The sequence below is a fragment of the Nicotiana sylvestris genome, chromosome 10 (assembly GCF_000393655.2).
Source record: "Nicotiana sylvestris chromosome 10, ASM39365v2, whole genome shotgun sequence".
NCBI lineage: Eukaryota > Viridiplantae > Streptophyta > Magnoliopsida > Solanales > Solanaceae > Nicotiana > Nicotiana sylvestris.
The window spans coordinates 137568188-137586629 of NC_091066.1; the positions used below are offsets into that span (position 1 = coordinate 137568188).

Genomic DNA, 18442 nt, shown 5'->3' on the forward strand with positions numbered 1-18442 from the left:
GTTTCATCGGTGAAATGATTGGGAAATGTCGTGGGAAAGGCGAAAGCTCAAACAAAAAGGTCAGAAAAGTGAAATAACAGCAGGGGTGTAAAACATTTAGGTCGCCAGAGGTTGGGAAATTTAAAAGTTGGTCAGAAAGTCAAGCGGTTCAGGGTCAGTGCGTGGAAATTAGTCAACACAAAGCAAGGCAGTGGAAGGATTTTTCAGCAAGAATGCCATCAACTAACCACCGTTTTAAACTGACGAAATTTTCTTTGATTAAGCAGGGGGAGAAAAGTTAGTTGTTGAAGAGGAATTCTCCAGGAGGGAAAAACAAGCACTAATTAGGATAAATGCAAGTTGTCAGGAGTCCGCCTGGAGAACAGAGACGTACTTTTCAAGTTTGACGTCAGGAGTCCGCCTGAAGAACGGAGACATACAGCTTAAATTTTAAAAAATCAGGAGTCCGCCTGGAGAACGGAGACATACTTTTCAAGTTTGACGTCAGGAGTCCACCTGAAGAACGGAGACATACAGTTTAAATTTTAAAAGTCAGGAGTCCGCCTGGAGAATAGAGACATTCATTTCAAATTTAGCAATCAGGAGTCCGCCTGGAGAACAGAGACGTACTTTTCAAGTTTGACGTCAGGAGTCCGCCTGAAGAACGGAGACATACAGCTTAAATTTTAAAAGTCAGGAGTCCGCCTGGAGAACAGAGACATACTTTTCAAGTTTGGTGTAAGGAGTCCGCCTGAAGAACAGAGACACATAGTTTAAATTTTAAAAGTCAGAAGTCTGCCTGGAGAATAGAGATATTACATTTCAGGAGTTGAAGTTGGGAGCCCGCCCATAGAACAGAGGCATACATTTCAGTCTTTTCATTTCAAGCATTGAAGTTGGGAGCCCGCCCAGATAACAGAGGCATACATTTCAGTCTTTACATTTCAAGCATTGAAGTTGGGAGCCCGCCCAGATAACCGAGACATACATTTCAGTCATTACATTTCAAGAGTTGAAGTTGGGAGCCCGCCCAGATAACAGAGGAATACATTTCAGTCTTTTCATTTCAAGCATTGAAGTTAGGAGCCCGCCCAGATAACAGAGGAATACATTTCAGTCTTTACATTTCAAGCATTGAAGTTAGGAGCCCGCCCAGATAATAGAGGCATACATTTCAGTCTTTACATTTCAAGCATTGAAGTTGGGAGCCCGCCCAGATAACAGAGGCATACATTTCAGTCTTTACATTTCAAGAGTTGAAGTTGGGAGCCCGCCCAGATAACAGAGGCATACATTTCAGTCTTTAATTTCAAGTATTGAAGTTGGGAGCCCGCCCATAGAACAGAGGCATACATTTCAAGATCAAGTCAGAGGACAATAAAACAGAGGGTTACAATATGAATCCCCAGCAGGAAACAATAAAAATCCCCAGCACTTGGGAAGCAGAAGGTTGCAATAAGAGGTCCCAGCAAAAACTCAAGTGCATGTGTCGAAAGGAAGGAAAGCATCGGAAGAAAAGCACCGGAAAAAATGCAAGCAGACAAGAAAGCAAGGCAACAAGAAAAAATGCAGTATAGCCTAGCTTCTTGTTTTCTTTTAAGCAAGGTATAACAAGGAGATCGGTAAGCAGTAGTAATAGCATGCAACAATAGTAACAATGCAGTCCCACGGTAGTCCCAGCTAAAAAAAAACTTCCCGAACTACATTAACCTGATTCCCCTTTAGCCAGGGATATGTAGGAAACCTTTGAAGCAAAGGTTCGGTTAAATCTTTTTCAAAAAATGCTTCACACGGAGTACTCGGATGGGCAAAAATCGCTCGCTTTATCTTTGCACGAAAACCCTTCGTGTCTCCGGGCAAAGAGGGGCAGCTGTAAGCACGTGATTTTTGCCCTATATGAGAAATACTCCCAAAAAATGCAAAATAAAATGATTTTCCTTGGTGTGCAATTTTGTGTATTTTTGTGATATTTTTGGATAATTATTTGTATTTGTCGGTGTTTGCTTATTTGTTAAATTAATAAAAAATACAAAAATATGTCGCATTTTGCATGTAGGATTTAATTCTACAATTGTTAGTAATTAAATTAGTTTTACAAAAATTAAAAATTACAAAAATAGGCATCTTTTGCATTTTTAGCATTTAATGCCCAAATGAACAATTTTATGCTTAATTATTACTTAATTGCGCGTTAATTGTTATTGGGAGTTAATTTGCGATTTTATAACTTAATTTAGTTCTTAATAATAATTTAAGTATTTTTATAATTTAGTTTTAGAAAATAAAAGAAGAAAAGAGAACAAAAATACAAAAGAAAATCGGATTGGGCCACTTCTTCAATTGTAAGCCAAAGGCCCAAAAAATTGCCCAATCTTCTCCATGACCCAGTCCACTTCAGAACGGGTCGACCCGGTCCGCCCCATTGACCCATTAACCCAATACCCTTTCTTCATTTTGTCAAAACACAAAACAAAAGACAAAGGAAAAAACCCTAAAAAAAAAAAACTAAAAGAACCTACCCGCCCCCTCCATCTTCTTCCTCCCAAAACCTTAATCCCAAGCCAACCATGGCTACCTCCCCATCAACAACACACACATACACATACACAACAAAACATACACGCACACACGCAGGAGCCCGTCCATGGCTGCTGCTTCTTCTCCTTCATCTTCGTCAAAACGAACAGCGCCCCTCCCATGTCCTCCATTGACGAGCAGCAGTGCTGCTGCGTCGACCCCAGCTTCATGTGCTGCTTCTTGCGGCGTTCTCACAGTAGCAACCAGATGCTTCATCTTCTTCGTCACGATGCCTTAGCTCCGACCAACACCCATCGTTGTTCCTTCTCCGGCAAGTCGCTACTGCCATGCTGCTACTTCCCGTTCCACCTTCTTCTTCACTTCCGGCTGCTGCTACTTCTGTTTCAACCTCGACCGTCCAGCTGCTGCCTCATCGAACAACCATAGCCAGTCTCCATCGTTGCTTCTTCTGCCTTCATTTTCCTCGCGAACGAACTAGCTGTTTCCGTTCATCACTTCTGCCGCGACAACTGTTGCTTCGGCGTCAACTTCTTAGGTTCGGTTTCGTCGTCGTTTGGTTGAGCTTTGGTCGAGGGTCGCCGAAACAGTTTGTACGTATGATTGTTCGATTGGGTTAGTAGATTTTTGAGTTTTATTTTGTCCGTATTTTGTTTTGATATTTTCGAATCTAAAATCGGCAAATGTTTGTTTTGTTTATCGTTGAATTAATTTTTAGTTCATGTTCATGTGTTGTTTGTTAAATTAATTTTCAGATTTCAAAATAGAAGTTTAATTAGTTGTTTTCATATTCATTTCATGTTTGTATTATTGTTTAAGTGAATATTTGTTAGTTTGATGTTTGTTAGATTCAAATTGAAATTTAATTAACTATTTCTTCAATTTGTTTCATGTGTTTATGTATTGTTAGAAATTGTTAATATTGTTAAGTTCAAGTTTAAGTTCATAATTGTTTCTTCGTCGATCTTGTTATTTGTTTAAAGAATTTAGTTGTGTTAAAGGAATATATTGATTTAATCGTTTAATCCGTCATGTTTGTTGTGTTAAAATAGATTCATTCATGTTCATACTTTGTTTGGATGATCTTGAATCCGAATTTTGTATAGTTTGATTTCTTGTTTATCATTTATGATTATTTCTTGAATTGTTCTCATAATCTTGTTTAAAGTTTAATATAAGAATTGTTTGTTGTAATGTTGTTAGAATTGATTTTAAGTTCAATATTATTGAATTTAGGAATCTAAATATACTTGTTTGATTGTTGTTGTTGTTTAAATCCGAAAAATAGGTTTGTTGTTGCTAAAAATATTGTTCAATCAAATTTTAGTTGTTCTTGGTTGTTCAATTTGTGTTCATGTGATTTGTTGTTGAAATGTTGTTAAAATCATGTTCATGTGATATTGTTGTTATGATGTTCATCTGTGTTCATATTGTTGTTTGAACATTGTTAGAAATTGATCATATTGTCTATATTTTGGTTAAGTTTGATTAATTGATGTGTTATAGCTGATGGGTAGTTTGGTAAATTTGTAATACGTTCAGGGGTAGTTTGGTAATTTCAGTAAGGTCGGAAGGGGTAGTTTAGGAATTGTACATTTTGTAATTGTTTATTTGAAGCATGGGGGACAAAATGAAATGGGGTGGGTTGTGATATGATTATTTAATATAAAGGGGGGACAAGATTTAATTTAAAGGGGAATCTTGCATTATTTTATGTTAGGCATGAGGGACAAAATGAAATTGGGTGGTGTGATATGTTTATTTAATGTAATGGGAATGAGTGGGAAGATAATGGGTTGGGTAGAGAAAAAGTATTGATTTTAATTAATTGAAAGGTTTATGGGATGGGTTATATATGTGAAGTCTTGAAATCAAAAAAAGAATACAGAGAGATAGAGAAAAAATACACAGATACGAGAGAGAGAAACAAATCTGAAAATAAGAGAGAGAAAAGGGCTGAACATTTAAGAGATAGAAAATTCCGAAAAATATTTAAGCTTTCAAAATAAAAAAAAACTAAAAAAAAATATTCTGCTTTCTTTTGTTGTTTGAAATCAGAATTAATTGTTGTTTCATCAAAGCTGGAAGATTTTGTTTTTTTTTGGATTACTACTCCACTGGTTTGTTACTGTTGCTGGGCTATTGTTGCTGTGTTGTACTGATTTTACTGCTGCTGCTGATTCTCATATTCATTTTCTTTTGCTTCCAATATCAGGTACACAACTGAAAAGCTGGTTATTGTAATCCGAAATATGAAGCATGAATACATATGAAGAATGAAAATTTGAAGTTTTAATTTCGTTTTTTTTTTCTTTGTTTCTTTTGTTGATTGTATTTAAGCTATTTCATGAATTACTAAATAATAGCTGGAATAAGAAAATAATATCATAAGTTAGTCTGTAATAAATCAGTTCGGCAAAACAGGTTAATTCACTAGCTATGAAGGCTTCAAGATTGTAGGTTGATCATGAACAAGTAGCTAAATTTAGTTAAAACATGAATTTAAATTAAACATCGTAAATTAGGCATTAAGGCATGACTTGAGCTTAAGCAAGATTAGAAGAACGTTTAAGTCTAATAAACTTTCTAATAAGCTTTAGTAATTATGGTTAAATCTAGTTTCAAATGATTGTGAATAATTAATCTCAATAATATTTTTTTTAAAAAAAAATAATAATAACAATGCTAGCTATATTTGTTTATTTTGAATATTAGTTGTTGAATTTTTATTTTATTTAAAATTTCGAAATTAAGAGTAAAATTCTTTTTTTTTTCATCAATATTTGTATTAACCAAGCAATTAGCATGTCATGTTTTCTTAAAATTATAAAAGCTAGTAATTAATTAGGATTTTTCTTTCTTTATTTTAGAGACTAATTTTTATAGAAAAAATGTAGTCGCTTTAAGATTTGTCCATTTAAAATAAATGAGATGAGCCTCGCTTAATGAAATGTATAGATTTCGGGGCCCTCAATAAATGTACAGTTAATTGCTTAGAATTAGGGAGGAGCCGTTTTAGCAAATTTCACGGCCCTACCCAAAATAATGACACGCTAGTCGCTCTAGGCGCGTATTTAATAATGTTATTTCCTTAAATACGGGTGTGCATTTATGTAACCCAAATCTAAATCTCAACGGAGTCGAAATGTGTCGATAACCACGGGTGCAATTGATTGCGACGTGATTTGAAATACGTTTTCACAATGTTGCAATTTTTCGTAAAATAATAACAATAAATAAAAAGAATAATAAAAGCGGCTAAGGGATAAAATTTGCACATAAGTTTATAATACGTATTATATTAGATAATCAAGCCGAATATAACAGTTAAGCGACCGTGCTAGAACCACGGAACTCGGGAATGCCTAACACCTTCTCCCGGGTTAACAGAATTCCTTATCCGGATTTCTGGTGCGCAGACTGTAATACAGAGTCATTCTTTTCCTCGATTCGGGATTAAAATTGGTGACTTGGGACACCCTAAATCTCCCAAGTGGCGACTCTGAAATAAATAAACCAATCCCGTTTCGATTGTCCTTTAATTGGAAAAACTCCCTTGCACCCTCGCGGGTGCGGAAAAAGGAGGTGTGACATAAATGAACCTACAAGGATGAGGGTTAAGTGCAAGAAGACATCCTATCCTTGGCTTCTAGTTGCTAGTTATGATTCTAGGACTAAGAATTTTGTAGTCAAAAACTATAATCCAGTTCACAAATGTGACCCTACTAACAGAAACAAGCTATGTAATTCAAAGTTCTTGGCCAAAATGTTCAATAAGAGGATAAAAGAACAATTTAACATTAGAATATTTAAATTTCAGGAGTTGATTAGAAAGAAATTGGGATTATATGTTGGGAGGACAGTTTGTAGGAGGGCAAAAAATATTATGTTGAATGAGATAATGGGTGATCATAAACTGGAGTATGGCAGAATATTTGATTATAGGGATGAGTTACGTAGATCTAATCCAGGAAGTACATGTGTAGTGAAGCTTAGTGAAGAAACTTTTGAAGGTGGGAAGAAAATATTTATTGGTTTCTATATTTTTTTTATGCAATAAAGAAATCATACTTGGTTGGTTGTAGGCCATGTATTGGGTTGGATGGATGTTTTTTAAAAGGGGGATGTAGAGGCCAACTACTTGTAGCAGTTTGCAAAGATGGAAATAATCAGATGCTTCCACTTGCTTGGGCTGTTGTTGAGATTGAAAATATGCACACTTGGAGGTGGTTTGTCAACCTTCTAAAGGGTGATCTTCAGCTTGGAGATGGTACAAATCTGACCATTATAACAGACATGCAAAAGGTAAGCACTTGTAGTTTATTGTTATTTTCCTACTGCTATTTCACTTAAAACTAAATACCATTGTTCATTTTGCAAGGGCTTGAGAATGCTACAACAGATTTACTTCCAAATTCTGAGCATAAGATGTGTGCAGGGTACATCCTAGCTAACTGGTCAAAGAAATGGAGGGGCATAGAGAGAAGGAACTACTTTTGGAGGTGTGAAAGGTCTACCTATGAGTGGGAGTTGAAGAAAAATCCGGATGAAATGAAGAAATTGGAGAATAAGATAGTTGATGAATTGTTGTACTACAACATTGAAAGATGGAGGAAGGTGTATTTCAACACATTCTGCAAGTGTGATAGTGTTGACAATAATATGGCAGAATGTTTCAATACTTGGATTTTGGCAGCAAGGTAGAAGACTATAGTGGCAATGCTTGAAGAAATAAGGGTGAAGATGATGAATAGAATAGGTCAGCTCAGGCAGTTTGGAAACACTTGGATTACTAATTTTTCACCAATGGCCATGAAAGTCTTGGAATAGAACACAGAAAGATCAATTAAACATAGCATTTTCTGGAATGGTGAGTTTGGATTTGAAGTGAAGCAAGGGTCAGGTGCAAGTGAAGTGAAACATCTGGTGGATATCAACATGCAAACATGCACCTGCAGAGTTTGGATGTTAAAAGGCATACCATGTGCTCATGCAGTTGCTACCCTGCATTATAAAAATTTAGAGCCTTTGAACTATATTTCTCACTGGTACAGTACTGCCACTTACATGAAAATATACAGTTACTTTCTTCAGCCTGTCTTGGGTATGAATATATGGCCAGAGTCTCAAATTCCAACTGTTATACCACCTCATGTCAAGAAGATGCCAGGCAGGCCAAATAAGGTTAGAAGAAAAGAGCCAGGTGAAAATAAGACAGGAAAATTGTCCAAAAGTAGAGTGAAAATGACATGTAGCAATTGTCATAACAGGGTCATAACAAGAGCGGGTGTCATAAAGCTGCTGGAAGTAATACGCTGCTACTTCAGCAAGTTCTGTGCCTGTAAGTGTTGGTAGTTCAAAGCCACCAAAGCAAAGTACTGGAAGAGGAAGGGGTAGGTCAAAAGGTTCTAAAGAAAAGGTGAAGTTCTTCCCTTTAATGTCTTCTTTCTCTTTTTAAAATAATTGCCAGATTCTTACTTTTAATTGGTTGATGTAGGATGTTGGTACTAGCACTGATGTAAGAACACAATATAATAAGCCAAGGATGGTTGGGATGTGAGTTTTACATACTCAAAGTGGCTTCAAAATTCAAAATGTAAGTTCTAACACAACCTCTCATATTTAGGTGAATTCATTATCTGATTTTCTGTTGGATTTTGGCAGCCTGGAATATCCTCTACAAACTTTAAGAATGTGAGGTCTTCAACAGAAGTAACTGGAGATCTAGGCCATCAACCAATACGATATGTTAAATGGAAAGGTAAAGAAGCTATGACATCAAGGCGGTTTCAACAATTGAGAGGCAAGTAACTCATTCAAACAAGGTCTAGGGCTGCTAAGTTGAGCCAGAAAAGCACCACTGCAAAACAACCCAATTGGTCAAGATATTATTTTGTTGATAATTGTATTGCAATAGACTGCATTATGCTAAAATTTTAAGCAGCTATAGACTGCAATTCTATATTATGATAAGGATTTTTAGGTAGCTGTAGACTACATTTCGCATTTTGTTATCTTATGGTGTCTGTTTTGCTGCTGCTACAATGACAATAAATAGATGTTTTGTTATTTCATTTTGTGACTGTTTATTATGTCTGTTTCTTTTAGGTCAATGAGACCAAATATGTGTTTTAATACAGTTTATGCAGCTGCCATATTAAGTCTTTTATGTGTCTATTGTTGATTTCCAAGTTCTGGGCATACAAAGAAACAAACAGAACACATCTACAACACTTCACAATGTAAAAACAACATTTCATTAGAAACAACACTTGATTACATTTCGTTGAAAGGTTCATTACATTCAAATGAAAGGTCCATTGCAAACATACAAAATAAAACCTACGAGCAACAACTACATACATATTGAGATGACAAAATTAGATTCAAAATGGCAACCTCATTGCATCTTCTTTCAATGACATTTCTGGATACCTACAAGCAACAAGTATAGTACACATCCCCAATATAATGAACCAAAGTACATTTTCCCTAGACTTGGACTTAGCCAATTTACTCTTCCACTTCCTTTTCTTCTCTTTCATCTTCTCCATATCAACTTGCAATTACACCAATTGAGCCTCAATCTTCTTTATCTTCTCCCCTTCTATAGTATTTTCAACCTTTAAAGTTGCCCTCAGCTTAGCAAGATTTTCAAAGCCTTCTAATGCAGTTTCAAGTTCATCCATTTTGTCAAGAAATTTTAGAATAACAAATTTGGACCTAGAATCAATTTCGGAATCCTTCCAAACCTAAAAATCACAAGATCGTGGACCCTAAGATGAATAACAAAAGAAAATTAATCAATGATAATTTTTCACAACTTAATTATTGGAAAAAATTTCACTGTCATTTACCCCATAGTATGGACAAACCCAATATCTTCTTCCTAGATTTGGAGGGGTCCAAGCTGTTAACAAAGGCAGCACATAACCATGATTGCATCAAATTTCTCCACTTGACTCATTTTCTTCCTCTTTCGTGCAAAGCCTTGTCAAATTCAAGCCTTTTAAAGGCATTGCAACAACTACAACATAAACAGACAATATCAAAGTCAGATAATTTGTCTTTGCTTTCAAAGATCAGATAATTGGATTTTAGGAGAAAGACATAAGAATAATAAAGGAAAGAAATTAGGGTTCTTAAGAAGGAGAAAGATTAACCTTTGCTTTCAAAGATTAAAACTTCAAAGGGCAATTTGATGCAATTTCGGCAGAATTTAGAAGAAGAATAAATTAGGATTCTTCAATTGGGTTTGGTAAAATATTGGGGAAGAAGGGATTTTACCGTTGGTTGGGGGTTATTTGACGTTAAAAATTTATTTATTCTTTTTTTTGGGTGTTTTCAACAATTAAAAGAGAGCAAGGACGCGCTCAATTCGGTTGTCTAAGACGCGTGGCTGGCCAGGGCTTAGGAGGGAGTAGATAAATACAATTGTTTTAATAATAGTGGGGTGTTAGGACACCCGTAAAGTTTAGATGTATAAATAATTTTCCAGGACAAGTTGAACGGGGTCTTTATGCATTTTTCTCTACTATTTACAACAATTAGAAATATTAAGAGGAACCAAAAAAAAAAAAACTCCTAGTACCAAATTTCATTTGCCAAACCCAATCCATTTATCTGCGCCCACCCACCCGACAACCCGTGACCCGACCCAGATCATGGACCCAAAAAACAGAAGATATTTAAACTAATTAGAGGATAACAAGCGGTTAAAACTGTTGCGCGGCTGCTCCACTTTGAGCCACTCAAGTCTCAATTCTCAAAATAACTTAATTGGTTCCCTCTTTCTTCTCTAATTCATTCATAGGAAAACATTTCAGCCCAACTCTCGAGTAGTAGAGGTAACTTAAGTACAATGGGTTCCACAGCGTATACTGGTGTATATAGTAGCCTTTTATGCAAAACTAGAGCTTCTTCTTTGATGGGTGTTTCTTCTATTCCGTTGATGGAACCAAGAATTAGACCAGGTGAGTCATTCTCATTTTCCAAAGCTCCTCCTACTTTAAAGATGGTCCATTCGACTTAAATAGAGCGACATGAACAGTGAGAATTCATATAAGGCTTTTTCATATATTTTACAAATCTATGTTATCAGGATTTATGGGTTCGAGTTGGATATTCTATCGCAGCCCATTTGATTAACTAGGTTTGAAATCTACTATATGTACTTATTTAGTGGATCTTTGTAGCACATATATATAGGGTTTGAGCCAAAGCTATTGGTTCGGATGAACACATAACTAGTACACTTAAGTAGGAGTGTGTTCCTGATCACTCAATCAATCAACTACAACTCAATCCCAAACTAGTTGAGATTGACTATATAAATTCTCTTACTTTTAGAAGATTCTATTTTTATTTTGGTGGTCAACATACCACAACTCTACTTCTTTATATGTGTTTGGACTAACTATGCTTTGGGAAACTCACATAGAAGAGTTAAATTTAACAAAGGCTAATTGATCAAAATAAAGTTTGATCGCTTTTGCTCAGTCACTTTTCTATCTGAATTGCTTATATTCTGAAAACCCTTTGGATATATTAAATAGTAGCATTTGTGATCTTGTAGAATTGTTAGCTATTGTTGTTAGACTAAGAAGTAATATATGTTCATGATCCAAGATTGCTTCTTTACTGAAGAGAAAAGTTTATCAAGTGAAAAAGAAGGTTTCAGCTTCCAGTTAATATCTATGTGGTGAGGAATGAGAGGAGAGGTTTTTTTTTCCCTCGCAAATCTGATGTGGTCATATTTGTTAGGCTGCTTTACATGAATTTAGAGCAGTTCAGAATAGGCTCGTATATTCGTCAATTTAAATTATAATTGTAAGTGATGCTATATATATACCTATAAAAAGTGTACATAAAATTTTAATCCACGCAAAAGAGTTTATCCCAATAATATGAGTGTTTTCAGCAAATTCACGTTAAACAAATTCCTTATCACGTTCTTGCATTTTGTTGATGTTTATGGTATAACTTTTATTTTTAAACGGTGTTGGAAGTCTGATGGAGTTGTGGAGGAACATTTAGTTCAACTTTGATATTCGATTTTCAATTGTTTGATTAAGAAATTGTTTGTTACACTTGTGTCCTACTTGCAGAAATAACTAACTCCCAGAGACATCTCAGAGTAGGAATTTCCCCTTCCCTGAGGAATGTATCCTACAACATGGGCTTGAAGAAAGTTCCACTTATAATCACCAGAGCCAGCTCAAAACCGAGTGACAGTAACGATGAAGCTCTTGGCCAGAATAAGGCATGTTTAGAGTTTGAATTTTGCGTTTCTATATTATGCATATGAATCTGCTGTTCTGATTCTTGCATCATCAGCTTGGAGAAAATTCATTCGTTTTTCTTTATTACCACTTCAATGATGAACAAACTTCTATCATTAACATTTAGCAATGTCCTCTACCTTGAATCATCATTTAGAGTTTTTCAGATAGGAGAAAGTTGCTTAATCTAGTGTTAGCAAAACAGAATCACTTATGCGAGCTTTTATTTGTTTTGGAGGGCAGGAATTTTTGTTACTTGAACTTCTGTTACCAGCAAATTGTTTTAGGTTGCTTAATATGCTAAAACCAACAACATTTTCTTTCCATATTGTGGTTATGCTTTTGCCAGACCCCACTTGTGGGATTATACTGGGATGTTGTTGTTGTTGTTGTTGTTGTGGTTATGCTTTTGAATTCTGGAACTCTTGTTAACTCTTATTTAGAAGTATGTCCTTTTTGTGTTTCGTCATTTCAAAAATTTGATGTTAATGCAGACACCATTTGGCTATACGAGAAAGGATGTTATATTGATTGGCGTTGGAGTTACCCTTCTAGGGTATGGCTTAAAGAGTGGATTAGAGGTACTATGATTTTTCTTACACATCTTCAATATCTTTTTACACATATGGTTCTTCTTTTTTAAATGAAAATAAATGCTTCTGTACTTTTGTGAAAAGCTACTTGGGTGATAAATATAGTCCATAGGTACTTTCCCTTGTTATTACTGATATATGATATGTTCCCTATCCAAGTGAAAATCTATCTTATCTAAGGTGTATATTTATGGTGTTTTGTGTGAACTGATTTCTGATAATCCATTTTTCTCTCTTATATTTCTATTTTTTCCCCTATGTTTTTGGGGGGATGTTTTCCTATATATACTCATGTTTGTAATAATTCTGATCCGAACATCTTATGCAGTTCTTGGGATTTGACCCTTTACAAGCTGGAAATGTAGTTCAATTAGTCCTCGTTTTGGGTCTAACAGTTGGATGGATATCAACATACATCTTCCGGGTTTCAAACAAGGAAATGACATATGCTCAACAGTTACGAGACTATGAAAGCAAAGTCATGGAGGTACAGTTTCTTTTTTTAGTAACATTCAATAATCCTTCTGTTTCACATCTTAAGAATGACATGTCTTCTATTTGCCGAACAGTGTTTAAAGAAACATTGTCATCAGATGCACAAAGGTTTTAAATTACAGCAGACGCTCCTAAGCTCTACTTAGTTAGCAAATGTTACACTAAATTTAACCATATAATTTAGTTTATTTTCTTATGTCTACCATTTAGTTAAAAAACAAGGAAAAATGATTCTTTTAATCAATTTACTAGTCTTGCAGCTGTTATCTTTTTCTGTGTTGTGAATTTAAGTTCAGCTGAACTATCCCTATAAAATGTAGCTTCATTCTAGAACTCTTGGTAATTCTTCAGCTTCTCACATCGTCCTCAACTAGATTGTATCATATTGGGGGAAAAAGGAACAGCATAATAGGGTTGTATAGTTGTCTCCTACCCTTTTTTATGCGCATTTATTAATTTGGAGTCAATGTCACCTGAGAGTTTAAAGGGATTATTTTCATCATTCTCATATTTATGCTCATCCTTTAATTAATTACAAGTTTTTCTGTGATTATTCTGTGGGGTTGAGCCTTGAATTTTCTCGACTTGCAGAAAAGATTAGAGAGCTTAACAGAAGCAGAGTTGCAAGTATTGCTTGAGCAGGTCGAAGAAGAGAAGAGTCGTCTGGCTAGTGGTAAAGAAGTCAAATAGATACCCTTGGTTTCCATGCCAAATGATCTAAACCATAAGGAAGTTTGTACAATAGTCAAGAGTATGCTTGCCTAACATATGATGAACACAACCAACTTGATAAAACAATTCTGGAATGAAAAAGGTTTCCCTAGGTGGGAGTTCCTGTTTCTGTATATTGATGATTAGGATTTTATAGAAATACGTAATATCGAAACTATTATTTCTCTTCTGTGCATTCATTGTTACCTTTTCTATTCAAGCAAGAACAGAAGTGTGATAAAACAATTGTTACCTTTTCTATTCAAGCAAGAACAAAAGTGTGATAAAGCGATTTATCGCCTATGCATTGAATGTTACCTTCTTAGATGCATATTGTTAAGAAAATGGACCTTGGCCGAACTCAACTTCAAAAGATGACTCGTGAGGTGAGAGTTGTCCAAGACCATATAAGGAGACAAGAACCCATAACCTCAACCGATGTGGATACTCTAACACCTCCCTCCCTTGCACACCCAAGGACTGGATATTTGGTGCATGGAGATATTCCACGGTGGCTGACATTGGGTAAACCAAGAATAGGGATGGTTTAACTCTGATACTATATCAAGAAAATGAATTTGGACCTAACTCTGTAATTCATTCTGCAAAAGTTAGCTCGTGAGATGAAGATTATCCAACTGCCATTTAAGGAGATCACAGCCCATTTGCTCAACTAATGTGGGACGCTCTAACACATACAATTTTGTACTTAGGACGGAAGCCTTAAATATTCTATATAACTATTTGCATATTGAAAGTGCGGATTTGCCAGTCTTGTTCATTAGGTGGATGTAGTTCAACTTCTTTAAAAACACATTAATGATTGTTAGAAGGTTTATGGTTCAACTTGGTGCACTTAATGGCAACAGAGTAGCACACCCCTCTACTTCAGATATTTTTAATTTCAACATCTGCATAAAAAATTCCAGCTGGATAATCTTGGGAGAAGAACATTTGTGGATAAGGAAAAAAAATTGAAATTCATTTCACATAATCATGAAACACTTGGAAAAGAATCTCAGAGTTAAAATCATTAGTGAAACAAATCTGTGTACACTTAAAATGCTTTATCCTTTCCTCTCTATGTACAGGCTTGATCCCTTCAGATTTTCTTTTCTGGTATTCATGAATCATCACTAGAATCAGAAGAAGAACTGCTCTTTGAAATGTCTGACAAGAAATTGGCAGGCAATTTTGGGAATCTAACAGCCCTATTATTCGCCATTCCCGGTGATGATGATCCTGTAACAGCTACAAGGGGTTTCTTTTTCTGCATGTTTCTTGTAATTTCTACACAAACTTGATCAACCATTTCTAAGAAATCTTTAACTATGGCAAATAGTTGAAGTGGTTGCCACCCTTTATCATCTGAAGCTCCTGCTTGATAATAATCTGTTGTTTTCTTTACAAGTTCCATCACTCTATCTTGGTCTTCTCTCACTGCTTTTATTTCTTTATCTACAGCATCCAGAAACTTTTTCATCTCTTTTCCAAATAGTCCTTTATCACTGCCACATTGTGCTAAATGCCTCCTGATTTCTGATGTCTGAGCTGTTAACATCGAGCACGTCTTAGATAGCGAGTCGTAGTCTATTGCAGCTGATTTCTTTACATTACTGAACTCAGAACTTAGGCCGCCGACCACTGGTAAACCAAGCATCATATACTCCTTCTCTGTCTCATCACTTTCAATAGAATTCTTTGATGTTGGAATGGCATTGCTTCCACTACTCTGGCTATTGCTACGCCTCAAACTCTGATTACGATTAATCACACAACGTTTGCCCTCTGCCCTGACTACTTCTTGCACAACAAAGTGAAGCAAAGTGGTCTTACCATCCATACTTTTCACATCAGAGAGCTTCTTGAGAGCAGTAAGCTTAAACGCTTGTGCATTTCCTCTAGAAGTTCCAGCATTCATTCTATTCCCCGCTTTCAGAATGGCTTCCAAAAGTTTCATGAATAATCTTTGAGTTTTAAGCTCCTTGCAAGCCAATTCCAGTGTCTGCAAGTACTCTTTCTGGTGCAGAATTTCAGCGCCATAATTTGCTCTAAAAAGCATGGCATTGAAACGAATAAAGGCGGATGGAACAGCTTTGAGGATATGGAAGAGGAATGATTCAGCATCAGCTAGCCTTGTAGGGTCTCCTTCAAATGCTAGAATTTCTGATTCTTCTTCTTTTGTTGGGGATATTCTGCTCAGTTTCTCTAGAGTCTCAACACTTAGACCTTGTCCATCGATTAGTGCATCGATGATCTCTTTGCGAGTAACACCAAGGGTCCTGAGTACAATTGCTATGTTTTGGGATTTCCTGGTTTCAAGAATGAATATCTGAGATGGTGGACCTGATATTTCTTCTCTTGGACTCAATGATCTCCCTTCTCTTCCAGGGGACTTCTTATTTGTAGCAACAGATCCAAATAAAGCCTCCATAAGATCTCCATCAAACCTGCATACAAAGGTAAACAAGGACTCAGTACAAATTAGATAGTGGAACATACACTTGTTGAGGAAATTAGTAGGAAATAGGAGAGTTGAAAGATCTTTACTTGAAGGAACCACGGTCGAGTTTGTCCCAGACCATTGAATGATCAACATTAGCATTCAATTTATCCCAATGCAATGGTTTCAGTTTCACTTTATCATTTCCACTACCAGAAGTGCCTTCACCTGATGATGAAGGCAAGCCACTAGGATTAATGGGTGGTGGGGGTAGTGGAGGGCCTTTCCTTATCGCTGGTGGCGGTGGAGGTGGAGGATTGAGCGCCTTTTGAATTGCTGTCACAGGCAATGGTGGTGGTGGTGGCGGTGGTGAAGGAGCTGGAGGCAGAGCTCGTGACTCGAGTTGGCTAGAAGAGTCTTGTTTCTCCATAGGCTTAAAAACTATGCCATCAGAAGGCCTTGGTTGTTTATTTTCTAGTTCAAGCCAAGAAGGACTTTGAGATGTTGAAGATTTGCCTCTAAGCAGAGGCAATTCTTGGATTGGATGTTCTGATTTCCTCCTACCACCACCTCCTCTACTAATCATTCTCTTCTCTTCTTCTTCATCTTTTAAGGCATTAGAAAAGACTTGTTTTTTCTTGAAACTTTCTTTAACTTCTCCACTTTCTAGTTTTCTCCAATAAAGCACATCCAATCCATTTTCATCTACAATCACCCCTTTAAGATTTCCTTCAAATTTCAAGAATTCATCTTTTGCAACCACAGGGGTAGCACCAGTACCCCGTGGATCACTACTCGCGCCATCTTCTCGTTGCTTTCTTCTACGCCTCGAGTACCTAACCAAAAAGAAGAAGAAAAGGGCAGATAAAACTATAGTGCTAGCAGCAGTTACACCAATAGCTGTTCCAACAGCTTTCTTTGATGATGAATCTGATGCTAACACAAAAGGCGGTGGCGCAGGCGTATCGGCTGGTGTAGTAGGGGGTGGAAGTAGCGGCGGAGGCGGAGATGGTGGTGGCCGTTGAACGGGTGGAATAGGAGGAGGGAGAAGATTTGGTAAAGGAAAGGGATAGAAAGTTTCAACATTTTGTGGTGATAATGATTGGCAAAAAGATTTTGGAATAATAGAAAGAATGAAAACAATTAAGAGATAAAGAATCATTGAGAGCCAAGAAGTGGCAGCCATTTTCTAATTTGGATGGAACTGAAATGAGTTTGAAATTTAGAAGCTATGTTTTGCCTTATCTTGAGCATTGTCGTTGAAAAGCTCTCTTTCTTGGATTTGGTATATGGTTTTCTTGCTGACACTTTCAAAAGGGGAGTAGTTGATTTTCCCGGTATTTTAAGCTCTTTCCTGGGGGATATTAATGCAGGAAATGACAAGCTTACCCCTCACCTAAACCAAATTATTATGGAGGACATAACTCCATAACCTTGTTAAAGTGTAATTTTAAGTACGTGGAAACAACCTCTTGTAGAAACCCATCGATAAGATTGCGTACAATAGATCATTGTAAGCCGGTCCTTCCCCAGACACGGCGCATAGCAGGAGCTTAGTGCACCAAGCTGCGCATTTTTACTAATAGAGGCGGACCTAGAGGATTGAAAGCGAGTTCTTTGAAGCTCATTATTTTCAACATAAACTATAGTATATACGTGGAAAATCTTTTAAAAAAAAGTATTAAAATTAAATCGCGAACCCTTATTTTCAAAGAATCAAAACATAAAATCTGTTAAGTTTAAATCATGATATATTTATGTATACTAACCAGCATATAGCTGTAGAGGTAGCTGAGTTTGTTTACTTTTTCATGGCTCTAAATTCTGGTAATTGGCCAAAACGTTGACAAAGTCTGCATTTGCTGGCTTTTTTCCTTTTCTATTGACCATATTTTAAACACAAGGATGTGCTGATGCGATTATTTAATTTTTATATTTAATTTTTCAACAATTAATTATTAATCATAAATGATAATGACGTCTCATAAGCAACCGTAAAAAGTCAGAAGGAAGACTCTCATCAATATAAATTAACATTCCAACAAATTTGAAATGGTTTATATGTAACGTACTTTAACATAACAGAAATATTATAAAATTTGTATGATCGAAGGAGCTTAGAAAGAGACAAACAACTAATGGCTAAGTCTAAAGTCTAATTATTTTAAGTTGGATGAAGAGATTAGTGAACAGAATTGAATTGGCAAAATAATTAATTTTTTAATTGGTGTGGCCAAATGAGGACTTAGTTGACACATCATAAGAAAAGTGGTTCACCGAAACGTATATTTTGTCATCAAGAAGGATCTAATCAAATGCCCTTTACTAAATCCCTTTATAGGAAAGTGGTTGAAAAGAGACAACTACTACTATTAAATCTTTATCTAATTATCGTTTTAATTTTA

General features: G+C 36.0%; 3 protein-coding genes and 1 long non-coding RNA gene across 4 annotated transcripts; 2 read left to right on the forward strand and 2 right to left on the reverse strand.

Annotated features, from left to right (window-relative positions):
- The first annotated feature begins 6124 nt into the window (after nucleotides 1-6124).
- Nucleotides 6125-8630, forward strand: LOC138880014 (uncharacterized). Its single transcript, XM_070159665.1, has 8 exons — nucleotides 6125-6527; nucleotides 6635-6784; nucleotides 6896-7214; nucleotides 7569-7717; nucleotides 7842-7933; nucleotides 8012-8062; nucleotides 8179-8275; nucleotides 8623-8630. Exons 1-8 carry the CDS (start codon nucleotides 6125-6127, stop codon nucleotides 8628-8630), a joined length of 1269 nt encoding a protein of 422 aa, XP_070015766.1.
- A 185-nt stretch (nucleotides 8631-8815) lies between these two features.
- On the reverse strand, nucleotides 8816-9777 carry LOC104231233 (uncharacterized). Its single transcript, XR_712058.2, has 3 exons — nucleotides 9678-9777; nucleotides 9372-9541; nucleotides 8816-9290 (listed from the first exon to the last, which is right to left on the reverse strand). It is a non-coding gene; the product is annotated as an uncharacterized lncRNA (long non-coding RNA).
- A 454-nt stretch (nucleotides 9778-10231) lies between these two features.
- Nucleotides 10232-13788, forward strand: LOC104231234 (uncharacterized). Its single transcript, XM_009784186.2, has 5 exons — nucleotides 10232-10487; nucleotides 11622-11776; nucleotides 12290-12376; nucleotides 12717-12875; nucleotides 13475-13788. Exons 1-5 carry the CDS (start codon nucleotides 10376-10378, stop codon nucleotides 13571-13573), a joined length of 612 nt encoding a protein of 203 aa, XP_009782488.1. The 5' UTR covers nucleotides 10232-10375; the 3' UTR covers nucleotides 13574-13788.
- A 770-nt stretch (nucleotides 13789-14558) lies between these two features.
- LOC104231235 (formin-like protein 4) lies at nucleotides 14559-17437 on the reverse strand. The gene is made up of 2 exons (XM_009784187.2): nucleotides 16145-17437; nucleotides 14559-16044 (listed from the first exon to the last, which is right to left on the reverse strand). Exons 1-2 carry the CDS (start codon nucleotides 17221-17223, stop codon nucleotides 14718-14720), a joined length of 2406 nt encoding a protein of 801 aa, XP_009782489.1. The 5' UTR covers nucleotides 17224-17437; the 3' UTR covers nucleotides 14559-14717.
- Nucleotides 17438-18442: the final 1005 nt, after the last annotated feature.